Raw genomic sequence first — 17,523 nt, 5'->3', positions numbered from 1 at the left:
TCTTTCTCCACCTTGGTGGTTTACGACTCTATACTTTAACCAGATGAAGGATTTTAGTCATCGGACGTCTGGATCTGAAGTTATCAGAGAAATAAGCTGTGGAAATGTTAGACAGCTCAGCTCCAGCCAATCAGAGACGTCCTGTGTCACTGAAGAGCGTCGACCAGTCACTGACTTTAACTGTGAACCTGTTTGATTCAGTGTTTTTACTGGTTCTAATCAGCTGCTCTGTTTGTTGTGGAGAGGAGGAGTCCTCTGTGGAGAACTCAGCTCCAGGTCAAAACCTCCTGAACACCTGACACTGAGGGATCCAGACCCAGAGAAGACTACAACTCCCATGATATCACACTGCTTCATGATGTCACCAAACACTGTCTATAGTTACTGTTCTGATAGAGAGATGACTAGAGGAAGAGGTTACAGACTGTGGGTTTAAATATTCTTTCAGATACATGTCAAACTGCTCTGTTGATGCAGATGATAAAGACAGACCATGTGTCCCAGTTCAGTGTCTCATCCTTCAGAGGCTACCTTCAAAAAACTCCTTCACATACAGCCAAGCCCCAGGACCCAACATATCCCACAATTCATTGCACACTGAAGTAAACAGTACAGACAGAGTCTGAGGATCACACTGTTAAATGTCAGTCTTGTGTTTCAGCTCAGTTGAACAGTAACAGTACAACTGTTAAAACCAAAGACCTGAAAACCTCAAGTTACTGTGAAGAAAAGTTACCCTAAGTCACGGTTGCTAGGCAACAGGAGCCAAATTTGTGACGCAACAGTAAGGGCGGGAACAGCTGGTGACACAGTGAAAGTCCTCTGTAGACCAGACCATCGCATTTTGGTTTGGCCTTCATGGTGTGGCCCCTCATAGATCATGTCCTCAGATGGATGGGGCCCCTGACCTGGGACACAGCTGAGTAGTTTTATTCCAAAGTCAGGACACTGTAAATAAAGATGGATGTAGCCTCTGTGGATCAAGATAAATGTGGAGAGCATACACTCCCATTAGCATCGTTAGCACAGCTACACTTCTGTGTGCCTTGCTCAAAAGCTAACCCAAGGCTTATTCAATTGTTAGCTAATTAGCTAGTTAACAAGCTAAACTAAAAAAACAGGTATGGTGAGCACAGACCTGATAATTAGTGCTAACGTATAAATAAAATAGTAGAGCTTCACTCTCCTGTAGAAACAGGAGCTCAGACTTCCTCATGTTCTGTTAACAAGTCAGATCACCCGTCTGATATTTACCTGAGAAATCCCCAGAGCAACCAACACCAGCAGCTGAGGTGACACAGAGCAAGTAGCAGCTAGCTAGCCAACTGCACGCCCACAATTCTCCATCACTTTTGTCCTTAATAAAATAAAAACAGGTGAGTTATATAAAATTCAGCCGTACAGGTGTCATGAAGGAGGAAATTAGCTCTAGAGACCAAAACAGTTTTTGTACCAGGCTGTAAACATGTTTATTTCTGCTGTAAAGTTGGACATTTGAACATGGGAGTCTATGGGGACTGACTCACTGCTGGAGCCAGACTCTAGTGGTCATTAGAGGAACTGCAGCTTTTAGCTCTTCACTGTTATTGTTTCAGGTAAATGTCTTTGTTTTTTTCCTTGTCACCATCCAGACAAGAGAAACACTGATCTGCTTGTTTCAGTTTTTACTGTTCACTCAGTGTTTTCATCTCAATCACTCAGACTTTTTGACTCTCAGGCTGCACACATCCTGAAAGGAAGACCTTCAGACACTTTCCAGGGTAAAGAGACCCCACAGCATGAAAAACACTCATTTCTGTATACAGTTAATATTCTCCTAGAAAGATGCTCTCCATGCCACAAACACTTCACTTCACACTACACTTTCTTTCCAGAAATGAAAGTGTATGAAGCAGGTGATAGAAGAGCTAAGAGGTGAGTTTGATGTCTGGATGGTGGCTCTTCAGTATGGATGAGCTCACCTTCATGATGTATGTATACGTCCATTATCCAAATCATACAGTAGCAAGACAAAGCCTCCTCTCCACCTTCATTCTGCCAAAACTTTGCCCCTAAGACCTGAGGTGTCCTCTTACATGCCTTTCCCAGGACTCTCTGACAATGACTTTACTCCAGCTCTCCTTGTCTGCCCTTTGATACCACTGAAAATAAATCCACTCCAGAACTGTCCGCTTCATGCCATTATTATTACTCAGAGGTGGGGAGTGTGTTTTTTTCCCTTTTCCCTCAAAATGATCTCCAGTTACCCCAAAAAGCTGTGTTTGTCACATCACATCATCGAGCTGGAGGTACGGATGAGGGGAGGCCGAGGAAGAAGAACCTGGGGGCTGTAAGAAGACGATCACAGTTATTTGATCCCACAGAGTATTTTCTAATTTTTACGTCTCAGGAACCGGAAATTTGAGATCAAGCTTTTATGCTTCACAGTGGTCCAGAGTGAGCATGACACGCAGAGGAGGGGAGAGGGGATAATGGAGCAGAAACAGGAGGCCAGACCTGGAGCTGTGGCTCCACTGACACTCAGACTGACAGCAGCCATGCTTGCTGCTTGTGCCTACAAGCACAGCGACAGGGTCAGTGAGCTCTCATGGGAGCAGAGAATAAAGCCGTCAGGAAGACAGAGCTTGTTCAGTGTGTGAGAAAGTGAGGCTGAGAGGAGCCTCTTCTCCCCCTGGCGAGTTTGTCTTCAGGCTACCAGTGAACCTGTCAGGTGAGTTTCAGGGCAGTGGAGATAAAGCCATCCAGAAGAGAAGAGTGAAACTGTCACAACTGGATGTTTTATCATCAGAGGCCAGAGGCTGATCAGTCAGTTCAGATTGTCACACCTGAATAAGGAGGAGAGGGGGGGGGGGGTACTGGTCTATCAATCAGCATCAGTTTCAACGCTGCTAATACACCTCCACCTGAGACTGGGGAGGAGAGGAGGAGGTAGGGGAGGAGGAGGCTTATATTTTGACTGTTTCTCTCCTGTACATCTCTCTGAGCTCGCTTCAACAGTTTCTCCATCTAAACCATCGACTTGTCTTCTAGACCCTGTTCCAACAAGGCTGCTCAAAGAAGTTTTTCCTTTAATCGACACCTCTATATCAAGTCTGATTAACTTATCTTTATCAACTGGTTATGTACCGCAGGCTTTTAAAGTTGCAGTAATTAAACCTCTACTTAAAAAGCCTACTCTTGATCCAGATGTTTTAACCAATTATAGACCTATATCCAACCTCCCCTTTATTTCCAAAATCCTTGAAAAGGTTGTTGCAAACCAGTTATGTGATTATTTGCACAGGAATGGTTTGTTTGAAGATTTTCAGTCAGGTTTTAGAGTCCATCACAGCACAGAAACAGCTCTGGTTAAGGTCACCAATGATCTCCTCATAGCCTCAGACAATGGACTTGTCTCTGTACTTGTCCTGCTAGATCTTAGTGCCGCATTTGACACCATCGACCACAAGATCCTGTTACAGAGACTAGAGCATATGGTCAGCACTAAAGGAACCGCACTAAGCTGGTTTAAGTCATATCTGTCACATAGACTCCAGTTTGTTCATGTTAATACTGATTCTTCTATCGACACTACAGTCAGCCATGGAGTTCCACAAGGTTCTGTGCGAGGACCAATACTTTTCACTCTATATATGCTTCCTCTAGGAAACATTATTAGGAGCCACCAGATAAATATCCATTGTTACGCAGATGACACCCAGCTGTACTTATCCATGAAGCCAGGTGAGACTAACCAGGTAGCCAAGCTTCAGGTGTGTCTTAAGGACATAAAAATCTGGATGACCAGTAATTTCTTACTCTTAAATTCAGACAAAACTGAAGTTATTGTAATTGGCCCAAAACACCTCAGAGATACACTATGTGATAATATACTGACTCTGGATGACATCACCTTGGCCTCCAGTGCTACAGTCAGAAACCTTGGTGTCATTTTTGACCAGGACTTGTCCTTTACTTCACATATAAAGCAAGTCTCTAGGACAGCCTTCTTCCACCTGTGCAATATTGCTAAAATCAGACCCATTCTATGTCTAAAGGATGCTGAAAAGCTAGTTCATGCATGTGTTACCTCAAGACTGGACTACTGTAACTCTTTATTGTCAGGATGTCCCAAAAATTCAGTAAAAAGCCTCCAACTGATCCAAAATGCTGCAGCACGAGTACTGACAGGAACTAGGAAACGAGATCACATCTCTCCTGTGTTAGCTTCTCTGCATTGGCTCCCTGTAAAATCCAGGATAGAATTTAATTCAATTCAATTCAATTCAATTTTATTTGTATAGCGCCAAATCATAATATACATTATCTCAAGGCTCTTTACAGGGTAAGGTCAAGACCTTACTTTGTTACAGAATAAACCCAACAGTTCCCACAAAGAGCAAGCGCTTGGCGACAGGGGGGAGGAAAAACTCCCTTTTAACAGGAAGAAACCTCCAACAGAACCGGGCTCAGGGTGGGCTCAGGGTGGGCGCCTCCTCACCTACAAAGCCATTAATGGTCAGGCACCATCGTACCTTGGAGAGCTTATAGTTCCCTATTTTCCCAATAGGACACTTCGCTCTCTAAATGCAGGTCAACTTGTGGTTCCCAGAGTTTGTAAGAGCAGAATGGGGGCAGAGCCTTCAGCTATCAGGCTCCTCTCCTGTGGAACCAGCTCCCAGTGTGGGTTCGGGAGGCAGACACCCTCTCTACCTTTAAGATCAGGCTTAAAACTGTCCTGTTTAGTAAAGCTTATAGTTAGGGCTGGCTCGGGCATGTCCTGACCCATCCCTTAGTTATGCTGCTATAGAGCTAGACTGCTGGGGGATTCCCATGATTCACTGGGCTCTCTCTCTCTCTCTCTCTCGACTACTTTATGCCATTAACTTTGTATTTTTTCTCTCCCATAGTTTGTGCTTCTCCTCTCTCTCCCTCTCTCTGTCCTCATTCTGCAGGTATCTCTGCCTCTGGAGCAGCAGGATCCAGATCCACCACTACTCATCTTTACTATTAACCACTGTTATCAGACAGCCCCCCACCCTGAGCCCGGTTCTGTTGGAGGTTTCTTCCTGTTAAAAGGGAGTTTTTCCTCCCCCCTGTCACCAAGCGCTTGCTCTTTGTGGGAACTGTTGGGGTTTTCTCTGTAACAAAGTAAGGTCTTGACCTTACCCTGTAAAGTGCCTTGAGATAATGTATATTATGATTTGGCGCTATACAAATAAAATTGAATTGAATTGAGGGGAGGAGGAGGAGAAGGAGGGGGAGAGGAGGCAGAGAGGAGGAGTTAAAGGGTGGGGGGGTAGAGGAGGAGAGGAGGAGAAGGAGAGGAGAAGGTAGAGGAGGAGGAGGAGTAGGAGAAGGAGGAGGGGAGGAAGAGAAGGAGGGGAAGAGGAGAGGAGCAGAGGAGAAGAGGAGGAGAAGAGGAGGAGAATAGGAGGAGAGGAGGTGTTGTCACCTGCAGACGTAACTTTGATGCTTCATCATTTATGGAGCAAAATAAATCAGATAAAAAAAAACAACCAGTGGAGAAGCTGCTCAAGAAAACACGTCTGATTGGTCTGTTCCTGATGTCGTGAGAGAGTCAGAGGAGGTGTGGCTGGGCCTTGACCTCTTGAAGCCAGGAGAAGAGAGAGCCACTGCTCTGAGCTAGAGGAGTGTGGAGGAGGAGAGAGGAGCTTTGTGATGACATGTGTGAAGACAAACTGACGCAGCTGAGGACACACACACACACACACACAGGAAACAGTTACAGGGAAATATTTTCATCTTATTTGTCTTGTGTCTGATATTCGTGCAGGTTGAGTGTGTCATGCAGGTGTTTCTGATCACAAATTGTTGTATTGTTGTTGAGTGTTGTTATCTGTATGGGACATATTAAGAAAATGATAATAAAAATATTGGAGAAAAAAATTCATGGTCTCCATCAAGAACACCTGAGCCCGTCAGCATCTGTGTGGGTGACTAGATATCGAGCTGATGATTAACAAGCAGAAAACACAGGTGAAGGCACAACAGTATAAAGCTAGTTTTATCAGAATGTGACCATACCCTAATAATGTACCCTACATTATGTCATTATATCCAGAGGGTCACAATGTTCCAGCAGTATCACTCATGGAAATAAAGCTGCTGTCCACGTCTTCCTACAATGATGTTCTCACAGTTTTCAAACATGGCACAAATATTCACTTTTAGTGGTCAAAGGTCAAAGGTCAGTGTGACTTCACAACACATGTTTTTGGCCATAACTGATGCATTCACACCCTGATACAGTCCTGCAAGCATGATGTATGTTTGTGGACCAGTCTTGATCACCTGGTTCCCTCCACAAACAGCCAATAGGATTTCTCCATTGTCTTTTGGATTAACTCAGAAAATAAGCAACAGTTTCTGATCCTGACAGGTTTTGTTCAGCAGGATAATCTTCACTAATGACACCACTTGATGATGTTTGAAGCCTAAATACAACCAGCAGCAGTAAAGCTAATGTCAGGCTATACAGGAGGACGAACTGATTAGACTTTGGTGGACAAAGGTCAAAGGTCAAGGTCTGGTCAGTTTTAGCCATTACTCAAGACTTCACAAAGTAATCGTTTCAACATTTCACACAAATGGTTCACATTTGATCGGCCGCTGGATAAACAGGATGTGACCTGAAACTAGTCTGAGATAGTTTTTCCTCTGCAGCAGCACCGCTGTCCTCTGCTGGACTACAGCTGCTACTGCAGGAGGATAAAGGCTGGAGATGAGTTTCTTCTGATCGTAGGATATTTTGAGCAAGTTACACAGGTTTTAGCAGAACTCTGTTTGACACAGTTTAACTCAAACATCTATAAGGATTAAATGAAGTGATGATATCTTATATCCAAAAGGTCAAAGGTCACCTTCACTGTGACATTACTGTTGAGGAGCTGACAATGGGTTTCTGCGTGTGAGTCAGTAAAATAACTTCACCCTCTGATGCAGGCAAACTTTATTCATGTAGAAGAGAAGGCAGGTGATGGTTGATAGATGAGGCTACTTTAACAACACAACAAGAAAAACACATTAAAAAGATCAAATGCACATCACTAACTAAACTTTAGCCTTTCCACAACCACACAAAGAGCACAGTGAAATTCACATTATCCAACTGTATTTTACAGTTCAGGGAAACACAGTCAAGTCTTTTCATATACAATCATCCATGACTGTCTAAACTACACACAACTCGTCTCCTGACCACACTAAAGCAAAGGCTCCTCCCACTTTGTAATGCACAGTACGCACAGATAAATACAACTATGTACACTGCAGTTCATAACCTGACTTTTGTCTGTACGTTTTGCATGTAGAGTCAAAGTGATGAGTCCATGAGAAGATTGTTGACACTGACAACACAGAGCAAATGTAGATTTACTGTTAGTTACTGACACATCACTGTCCTGGACTGAGAAGTTGTAAACAATAAGATAATCTCAGATGTTCTTTTCCTAATCAACAGGTCAGAGACCACCAGCTGTTGGCCCTAAGGTCACATGGTCATAGGTGATACCAGGTAAACTTCATGGAAAACTGTGGATTTGAGACCCCTGATGGCCTGGTGCAGCTGGACTAGACTTTTAATTAACAGTAACTGTGGTTTTCCTCCAGCTGTAACCAGATGTTAACTGTGTTTAATTATCATAACCATAGCCATTCCTTAAAAACACCATAGTTGACGTGTGCAGATAAAACTTTGTCAGGAAATGTTGTTGTTGTTCCTCTGTGAAAACAGAGCCAGCCAGTGGCTGAAGCAGGACAGGATACATTTATGTCTATATCAACTAACTGTTCAGGTGAAATAAGGCCCGCCACTTTTTTTACAGCTTTACCTGACAGCACGTCACCACGGACTTTTCACTTCCACTTCTCTTCTGTCTGTCGATGTGCCCACAGACACATCAATCTGCTCTTAAGTGATGTTTAGTTTTGACCTACAGCCAATGACCTATGACCTCCCTTCAACTCTACATGCAAATTCATTGAGAATGTTTTGAGGTATCTGTAAAGAAACAACTGAATGTGGAGAAAGTGTAATGTTTAAGATGCTGTACTCAGATTCAGAGACAGTCTCTTTAGTTAGAAGCTAATACAGGACTCTATTATTTATTTATCAGAATCTCTGCTGGTATCAGTTTACAAGATTTTTTATTTGTAATTTGGAGGATCCCAATACTACCCCATTACCCGGAGCAGATTTTGTATCACAGCTGATCTAAAACTACACGGTTTGGTGTGAAATACACAAACAGGAAGTATCCTGCTGACATGTTTCTGCTCAGCCACGCCTCTCCATGTGTAACTTTAGTGAAAATTCACGAAAACAGGTGACTCAGAGTTGTTCAGGATCCTCAGTCGGTTGTCCCGCCTCAGTCTCGGGCGCAAGACGGGCCCTGGGAGGAGGTGGAGGGACAGGCAAGCAGCTCTGCAGGGCAGCCTCCAGCAGCAGCCACCTTCTCCTCCGCCCTCAGACACAGCTCCTGCAGGAAGTTGGCCGTCTCCATCGCCAGGTTGCTTTCATCATCTAACAGGGAACAGACACAGTAGTTATGTGTATTTAACAGAAGAACTGTAAGTCCAAATTAATTTATGAGACATCATCTGAAACATCTTCTAGTTTCTGAAAATGTGTTTGTTTAGACTATAACCCAACCTAAACTACATCAGTTCATACATGATATTTTTTGTCATATTTGTTTTGAACAATAAGTGGGATACACTTCACACAGGAACTATGAAAATCATCATATTCCTTTTACATCTGGTCAAAACCTCCTGTATGAAGTTTCAGACCTCTGGGCCTAATATCATGACTTTTTGTTTTTTTTCACTGGTGTCCATGAACCTGTCAAAAACTGTGGAAACTGTGTTTTATCTCTTGAATCTGAAACAGTAGAAAACAAACTGAAGCCTAATGATGCATAAAAACCTTTTTACATCAATAAAAACAGAGCTGATCCTTCTCAGTCATACACTTCCTCCTGCAGCCTCTCAGCTGTGAGGTGGGACATTTCACACCTTTCATAGCCAATTGGCATCAGCTGAGAAGTGCCCATCCCCCCTTGACTGCTCTCACTGGACAGGGCAGACGCCTGTCTTCAAGCTAGAATAATTGAAAGAGGCGGTAACCAATAGCAGCTCCTTCTCTGACTGAAGGTCAGGTTTTCGCTCTCGTGCATTTGTTGTCTTCACCCAGGCCTCCTGCAGTGACTCCTTAACGGATCTTTACAGGTCAACCTCCAGTTTGTAGCCAGAAAGCTAATAAACACAAACACACCTGCTGACAGGAAGACGGAAGGAGAGAAACGGATGAAATGTGGAGAGAAGTGCAGTGAATAAAGTTGCTTGATAGACTGCAGGCTAAAGGAATATAAATAATGGATGAACAAACAGACAACAGGACCTCCTCAAAGGTAGAGAGTCATCGGTTTTAGTGGTATATGATGCTGGTAAATCTGAGTTAAATTTAAGTGCTCATGGTTACTGAATTTTGGAGACTTTAACTGATCAAATCAGGTACAAAATGTTATATCTGTAAAAAAAAACTTTGTAATCAGATTGGATTTTGTAGAAAAAGACCAATTACATGAAGGGAAAGATGAGGATGATGTACTACAATGATTATATTAAAGCTTAGGAGCTGCTGCTATATAAAGCAGCTGTCATTCCTTATCACTTTTTTTTTTCTCTCCCGTAGTTTGTGCTTCTCCTCTCTCTCCCTCTCTCTGTCCTTACTCTGCAGGTATCTCTGCCTCTGGAGCAGCAGGATCCAGATCTACCACTACTCATCATTACTACTGACCACTGTTACCTGTCATTATTATTGATAACACCATTACTTATACAACTGTTCCTAGTCTCTCTCTCTCTCCACAGTGAACTGATTTAGTCTTGTCACCTGGTCAACAGCGTTGGGGGATGGGTAAGGTGCCAGTTTATGACATCATGCATGGAATGAAATTGGCTCATTAGTTAGTGTAGCTTTGTTAGCCTGTTGTTATGTTGCTCTTTCACAGTATTCTGTTGTCAGTCCAACTTGTGACACTGAATACAGTCTCACATGTGTCATAATGACAATGTGTGTAGTCTGCAACAAAACAGTGACAACCTAACACATTATTGATATGCTGAACTGTCTTTGTGTTGTGTTGTGTTGTGTTGTGTTGTGTTGTGTTGTGTTGTGTTGTGTTGTGTTGTGTTGTGTTGTGTTGTGTTGTGTTGTGTTGTGTTGTGTTGTGTTGTGTTGTGTTGTGGTGACGTCTACAGACTACTAACAGGGAAAACCCAAAGTGGATTTTTCTTTGTATTAAGTTGGATATTTGGATCGGTTGATGAGCCTTAAATGAGGCCATTTTCAGTGTCATTGTTGATGTCGCAACCTCACCCCCCCAGGAAATATTTTCCACATGTGGGAGACAGGTTTGGAGAAATGTCAACCTACCAAAGTCTTTCAGATGAGCAGCTGACAGAGCAACGTGAGGCCCTGAGTATGACACTGCACCTGAAAGAACTCTGACTGGGTGGCAGAGAGCACAGTACAGTATGATATCAGTTGACATAAATGGTTTAATTAAAGTTTGAAAAATGGTTTGTGCAGCTTTAAAAGACAATTTAAAGAAATAAAAAAGGATCAAACTGATGCAACAGAACCAAGAATATCATCTTTTTAATTTTTCCTGCTGCCTACATTACCCATGATAAAACTCAACTGTATTGACTAATGTAGCCACAAGCTGTTCTCCCCCAGCAGAGATGGGTGGTTGGGGTTAACCCAGAAGAGGCAAAACAGGCAAATGTTTGGGCCCCCCCAAGGGCAAAGGGGCCCCCAATGGCCCCTCGGATTGGTACACTTTGCAATGACCACTATAAACCCCTGCAGATGGGGACCCTGATGATGTGCGTTGTAGTTCATATCCACCCATCTCCTACATGTGAGGCATTCAGGGACCATCTGTAAATTGTATTGTGGTGTTGTTGGGGGGCAGGGGCTTATGCTGCAGCGTGAACTCGGTGGTGTTAGCCTTTAAACACAACATAATGACATTAGCTCCTGCAGTCTGCCATGTACCACCACGGCTACCACAGGTGACCCACAGGTGTACAGTAAATAACTGTAGAACACAGGTGTGATCACCTTCACCATCCTGTTTACCTGTTGCTTCCTGTGTGGGCTGCTTTCTCTCTGGGCTCATCAGCACACCTGGCACACCTGCACTCTGCTCTTAAAACTGTGCTGCAGCTCAGCCCCCCCCCCCTCCCCTCCCCTCCCTGAGACATCCATGTTGTTTTTGGTTTGTGTTGTTTCTGTTGCTGCACCATAGGACACTGCACTCACACACCTCTACTCACACTGCTGATCATACACATGACACCAGTCTTTGTTAGTTTAGGTTTTTTTCCATGCATCTCCCTCTCTTGTCACGGCCCTAGTTTGTGACACAGGTAAAAGATGAGCACCTTTCAGTTCTTTCAGCCTGGGTGTGTCCTTCGCCAGGTCGACGTTCTGCTCCTGCAGAGATCTGCACATCTTTTTGTGGGTGAACCAGTGGAGCTTCTGGCAGGTCAGGCTGCAGTACGTCACCTTGAGGAGAGGGAAGAGAGAAGAGTAGACAACTCACAGCTGGAACATTGACTCTTTGAGGACCTGAGTGAGACTTTGACTTACTGCTTTACAAAGGGAGCACCTCTTGTCCGCTCCCCTCTCCCCACATGTAGCACAATAGTCAGCATCAACAAACGCCATCTGACCTGTCAGCGCCTGGGTCAGCACGGAGAAAGCCGTTGGGTCGTTGCCCTGGAAACGAGGTGCCATTGATGTGTTAAAGTGATATCAACAACACTGACAGTGATTCAAGAGAAAATAACAACTTAGTAACCAATAACATCCTACTGAATATCATCATCTGCTTCTAACACTAGTCTTCCTCATTGATTCTTAAAGCCTTTAGCTAAACATGATATTTTATTCACTACGCTTCAGGTGTCTTCTTCACTTACAATCTCTACCGGTGCAATGCTCCTCACCAGCTGCTGAAGCAGTGTGGCCTCACAGTATGGGAACTTCCTGATGCAGTCCCGAATGAACTTCTCCTGGTACTGTGGGAAACCATCACTGTCCCTCCCCCTCAGCAGGCTGGGACCAGGCAGTATTACCGCAGGTCAAATACAACAGGAAGGAGAGATGTCACATTATTATTGTAAATAGATTCCAAATATATGTGTTGTGGATATTTATGACCCCCAACTCATCATGGTTGCTCTGCAACCTCTGCTGTACAGAGGTGAAGCCAGAATTCTCAGAGACTCAAAACTTGCACAAATTAAACCAGCTGTATTCAGCTGCATTCAGCCTTCTGTTCTGTCCAGTCTCCTTGTCCCTGCTGCTGAGTCACACACACACACAGACACACAAACACACAGCAGTATAATGGACTTCATTGTCTCTGTCCAGACCTGCAGGTGAACTGTGTCACTTCAGTTGGACTCAGGTGGACTCCACTCCAGAGAAGTTGGAGACACATCAAGGATAATTAAAGCAAACAGAAAGCAGCTGACCACAGACTGGGTCAGGTGATTTAAAAAAAAATGAGAATGTCTAGAAACACTTTTTCATTGGGGGTTATTGAATGTGTAGATTGATGTGCAAAAATGACCATTCATCCATTGACAGTTCAATCTACAACAAAACAAAGTGTGGAAAGCGGAGGAGGACAGACTCACCTCTTAACAAGAGCATCGAGCCTGTCATCTTGTTTCTGGAGGAAGACCAGGCATTTCTGCAGCACACAACTGATGTAGTGCATCTTCATGGCCAGCACCTCGTTCATGTCTTGCTGTTTCACACACTGCTCACACAGCAGGTCCATTACCTGGTAACACTTCTCCAGAGCCTCCACATCCACCAGCACAGGCTCCTCCCTCACCAGCATGACTATCTGACAGAGTGGAGAGCTGGTTAGAGCAACCACACAGACCCTCCCCAACCTATTCCACCTCAGTCTGTGTTATTCACAGCTAATGCATCGTGTACTGTTAAGACTGCAAGAGAAGGATGCAAACAGTTTCATCCTGTGTTGAACAGATACTGTCAGCAAAGGTATTGAACATATGCACAAACAATAACATTAAGAAACACTGAGGGACCAACAACCTGCCTGAAACAGGACAGAGAGTCTACAGACACACTGCAGCTCAGTAATATACAGACAGCAGCGCCTGGAGAGTATTGGACAAATTAGTATTTTGATAGCACCAGATAGACTAGAATAGATTACAACACATCCTCAGCACCATGGGCACCACATCTGCACCGGGTTTTATGGCTACAAGAACTTTCACAAAAATACAAACATGTCAGCCTCATGGTGGAGCTAGAGGAACAGTCAGGGAACGACCCTCTGGGGACTGTGAGTGTCTGAACACAGTGTCAGGGCAATCCATCCAATCACTGCACAGATCCAGTGGTGGACCAATGTCATCCAGAGCCAATCAGGAGATCAGCAAACTCTTTGGGATTGATAATCTGGGAACCTGTACAGTGTCACTAACATGAGAGGCCTGCTGCTGACTGTCCTTCCTCTCTCAACATTAAGCCTCTGAATGTTCTGTGTGACCTTCATACACACAAATACTTTCAGAGCTTGGAAGTGCATCCGCTGCTTTCTGCTGTTCAGCCTCTATTATCTGGTCACATGCAAGTGCTACCTGATATATCTGACTGACTGCAGGCGATATATTTAGATAAAGGAGAGCTGTGGACTGGAGCAGAGCCAGCACAGATCACATGAACCTGCATGGACTTCAGAGGGCACTGGGCTGTCCAGGCGTCGCACTGGGTCCAGTAACAGCAACTCTTCCTGCTGATCTGATCTGATTTGTCCAGGAAACATCCAGACCAGAGCGATCCCATTTGTCTTCAACTGGTTCCAAGTGAAATGTGTTGACAGGATGCACCACCACAAGAGTAAGAGCAGATCCTCATGTTCCCTGCAAGGTGGGCTGTGAACTGTGTTGATCCAAAGTTAAATGGCAGGGAGTTAAGTGGTTCCTCTAACAGTCAACAGTTTGCTGTGGGCCACAGATAATGATTAATATTATCAGGCCTCACAGCCCATGGTCCAGTGTTCCACTTGTCACATCAGCAGCAGGGAACAGACAAACTTGACACTTCACTGTAAACCTACTGTCTGATGACCCCAGTCCTCAGAAACAACTTCACAACAAAAAAACCAAAGCAACAGTCCCCAGTATTTAGACACACAAACACTCAGCTCACACCAATACAGTGGGAAGAACATCCACAGTGAGGGGAGGGTACAATCATGCGGCATGTTTCAGCCTCACCTTGACAGGGTTGAGGTTGGTGGTCATGATGATCTTGTGCAGGGGCCCCGCCAGCCTTGCGGGCAGTTTGGGCTCCCTCTCCAGCCCCTGTGGTCTGGTGTAGTACTCCAGTCTTGTCCGTGAGAAGAAGTTATTGATCACTGTCACACAGTCATGCTGTCCTGGAGGGAGAAGGTAGAGGTTGAGGTGTGAGGACCCTCCCAGTCACCAGATATCCAGCAGGACAGTCTCTGCCTGTCTCACCTACAAATGCTGCCATCTGAGCAGCAGTGCGACCCACAGAGTTCACCAGGTCCGTCTCCGCTCCTGCATCCAGCATCATGGAGGTGATGTCTGTCTTCCCTGGAGGAGGTGGAACCAGTGGTTAGATATTCAGAAGAACAACACTACATCATACTAAAATAAGAGTTCATTTTAGTCCAGTTCAACCAGATCTAGATTCATACTTATACCTGACAGGCTGGCAAACATGAGAGCAGTGTATCCATATTCATGTTGGTTGCAGTTCACATCGGCCCCGTGCTGCAGCAGCAAACGACAAATATCTGCCTTGCCCTTATACGCTGCGTGCATCAGTGGAGTCATGCCATACTTTAATAGCAAGGGAGACAGACAACATCACATGAGGAGTTAATTCATACAGTGTGTGTTCTGAGGAACCTGGAGAAACAAGTAAGACATGTATTCGACCACTTGGGGGCAGAGCAACACGCTGAAAACACAAACATCATCACCATAAAGCTGATACTGTCAGAAGACAATGGCCAGATGAAGGATTTTAGTCATTGAAGTCTGGATCTGAAGTTATCAGAGAGACAAGCTGAGGAAATGTTAGACAACTCAACTCCAGCTCCACTCTCCAATCAAAGATGTCCTGTGTCACTGAATAGCATCAACCAATCACTGACTTTAAATATGAACCGTTTGATTCGGTGTTTTTACTGGTTCTAATCAGCTGCTCTGTTTGTTGGGGAGAGGAGGAGTCCTCTGCGAAGAATTCAGCTCTGGGTCAAAACCTCCTGAACACCTGACACTGAAGTATCCAGACCAGAAGAAGACTACAACTCCCATGATCCCACATTGCTTCATGATGTCACCAAATGTCTTTTGTTATTGTTCTGATCGAGGCAGAGGTTAGAGACTGTGGGAGGTGACGAGCTTGCTGACAGGGGTCTGGGTTCACCAGATTTGTCCCACAGCCTGATCCAACTCACCACCAGGTGATGATCACATGACAGCTCTGCTCCTCTGTTCACCTGAGACATACAACCATAGATCTGATGAAATGACCACAAAGTCCATCATTAATTCAAAAAAAGTAAATAAATGAATAAATAATAATTATCATTATTTTTTTCATATTTATTGGTCAGTCCAGTCTGGTCTGGTTCCTGTTACAGCGCTGGTCTACAAAGTTAGAGGTCTGATGGTTTGTGAGGGTGGAGTCAGATTCCTGCCTCTGTTTTTTTCTTTAGAGCTCTGGAACCTGCAAGGGTGACAAACTTTAATTGTAACTGTATCAACTTCCTGTGTGTATGTTACATCACTCACAGAAGAGACTTGTGCTGTTTGTGTTTGTGTGTGTGTGTGTTTGTGTGTGTGTGTGTGTGTGGGCTGGGTGAGGCTCTGTCACCACAGCTGACAGTGACAGACTGGCGCTGTGAGCTACATGTAGTGGCCTGATGCTATTCTGAAGCAGCGTTGAGGGCTGCTCCTGTCTCTCAGCAGTCGCCTCCATATGTCTCCATCACAATGGAAAACATATGTTAAGATGACATAACTGTTGGATTATGGGTGGAGTAGGTGAGCTGGGTGAGGGGTGAAGTCCTCTTCAACACTGTTGTTCAGTAACAGAAGCCGCCTGTTCAATCCCATTCTTCCATATACATCATATACAAATAAAGTTGAATTGGATTTATAGTTATTATTATTTATAATGGCAGAGTTCTCAACCTTGGGTTTGAGGTCCTGCACAGGGTCACTACAGAGGAAAGAAGGGTCCTGGAAGATTGATAATTTTATTGTTTGTTCAAAAACGTCTTTTCATTATTGTTGAAAATTATTTATACATTTAAATGGCAAGTCAACATTTCCTGACAGTGAGGCTTTCCGGTGTAAAATTAGGTCACAGAAAAGGTCATGGGGTTAGACATGGTGGAAAGGTAAGTTTTGAGTATTGATAAATTCATGTGAAATGTTGCGTCTGTGTTCGTACCTCATCCAAACAGTTGACTCGTACGTCTTTGCTGGTGAGCAGCTGAGCAGCTTCCTGTACATCACCTGCAAACAGACGCACCTCTGTGAAACTGCGAGTGAGCCAGAAACAGCACTGACACATCCACACACCTCATCCTCATGATGAAGCTGCAGCTTTCATTTTATGGCCTGGAGTCAGCTCAGAGATTCAGAGAAAAATAAAATAAAGTCATTCTGTCATCATTGTTATTATTATTATTATTGTTATTATTATTATTATCAGACTCTGTCTGAACATCAGCTAAACACACTGTCCTGTTTTCATTATTCAGAAATGACAGCCCCATAAAATACAATCATCATGATAGATAGATAGATAGATAGATAGATAGATAGATAGATAGATAGATAGATAGATAGATAGAGTTGAATGAAGACATAGCAGCTCTTACCTGCAGCGATCACCTGCAGGATCTTCCTCTCAGACGCGGACAAGTCTCCTCTCTGAGCTGCAGCCATCCTCTCTGACTGTGTGTGTGTGTGTTTGTGTGTGTGTGTGTGTGTGTGTGTGTCAGGTCAGTCTCAGTCTACATGTGGACTGAAACACTCCAGACTTAGAGTCGAGCCATTCTTGGAACGTACCATTGCATCAGACCGGGGCGGGGGGGACACCTGCTGTGTGCTGAGTAGATACACTCCAAAGAAATCCAGTACTGACTCTGATGTAATATTGTTTCTCTTTTACCTTGTATCTTTTTATTATTTGGATTTGCTCAACATCATTGTAGATAAGGGCCTTGCCCTCAATGACCCTCGAGTTTAAATAAAGATAATAATAGTAATGTAATATAGTCCTCATCATTGTCAGTGTGATGGGTAGGATTTTTGGCCTAGTGATGCCACCGTCTGTTTTCCCTCTCCATATAGGCCCCGCCCTCTGCCTTTTTTTCACAGGTAGACACACATACACACACATACACAACT

The 17,523-nt window shown here is 44.1% G+C and overlaps 1 protein-coding gene across 2 annotated transcripts; it reads right to left on the bottom strand.

Annotated features, from left to right (window-relative positions):
• Nucleotides 1–6,937: 6,937 nt before the first annotated feature.
• On the bottom strand, nucleotides 6,938–17,128 carry LOC139634034 (ankyrin repeat and MYND domain-containing protein 2-like). Of its 2 annotated transcripts, none has more exons than XM_071500259.1 (10): nucleotides 16,992–17,128; nucleotides 16,559–16,623; nucleotides 14,796–14,934; nucleotides 14,587–14,685; nucleotides 14,344–14,504; nucleotides 12,721–12,935; nucleotides 12,025–12,133; nucleotides 11,666–11,794; nucleotides 11,458–11,581; nucleotides 6,938–8,524 (listed from the first exon to the last, which is right to left on the bottom strand). In XM_071500259.1, exons 1-10 carry the CDS (start codon nucleotides 17,056–17,058, stop codon nucleotides 8,370–8,372), a joined length of 1,263 nt encoding a protein of 420 aa, XP_071356360.1. In that variant the 5' UTR covers nucleotides 17,059–17,128; the 3' UTR covers nucleotides 6,938–8,369. The 2 variants fall into 2 exon arrangements, with proteins under 2 accessions (XP_071356360.1, XP_071356359.1); XM_071500258.1 differs by having other exon boundaries at nucleotides 11,998–12,133; nucleotides 16,992–17,104.
• Between the last annotated feature and the right edge of the window lie 395 nt (nucleotides 17,129–17,523).

Source organism: Trachinotus anak, unplaced genomic scaffold (assembly GCF_046630095.1).
Source record: "Trachinotus anak isolate AG129_WGS33_773 ecotype Australia unplaced genomic scaffold, CSIRO_AGI_Tana_v1 ptg000016l, whole genome shotgun sequence".
Taxonomy (NCBI): Eukaryota; Metazoa; Chordata; class Actinopteri; order Carangiformes; family Carangidae; genus Trachinotus; species Trachinotus anak.
The sequence above is the reverse complement of the archived record's forward strand: the minus strand, read 5'-3'. Positions and strand labels throughout refer to the sequence as shown.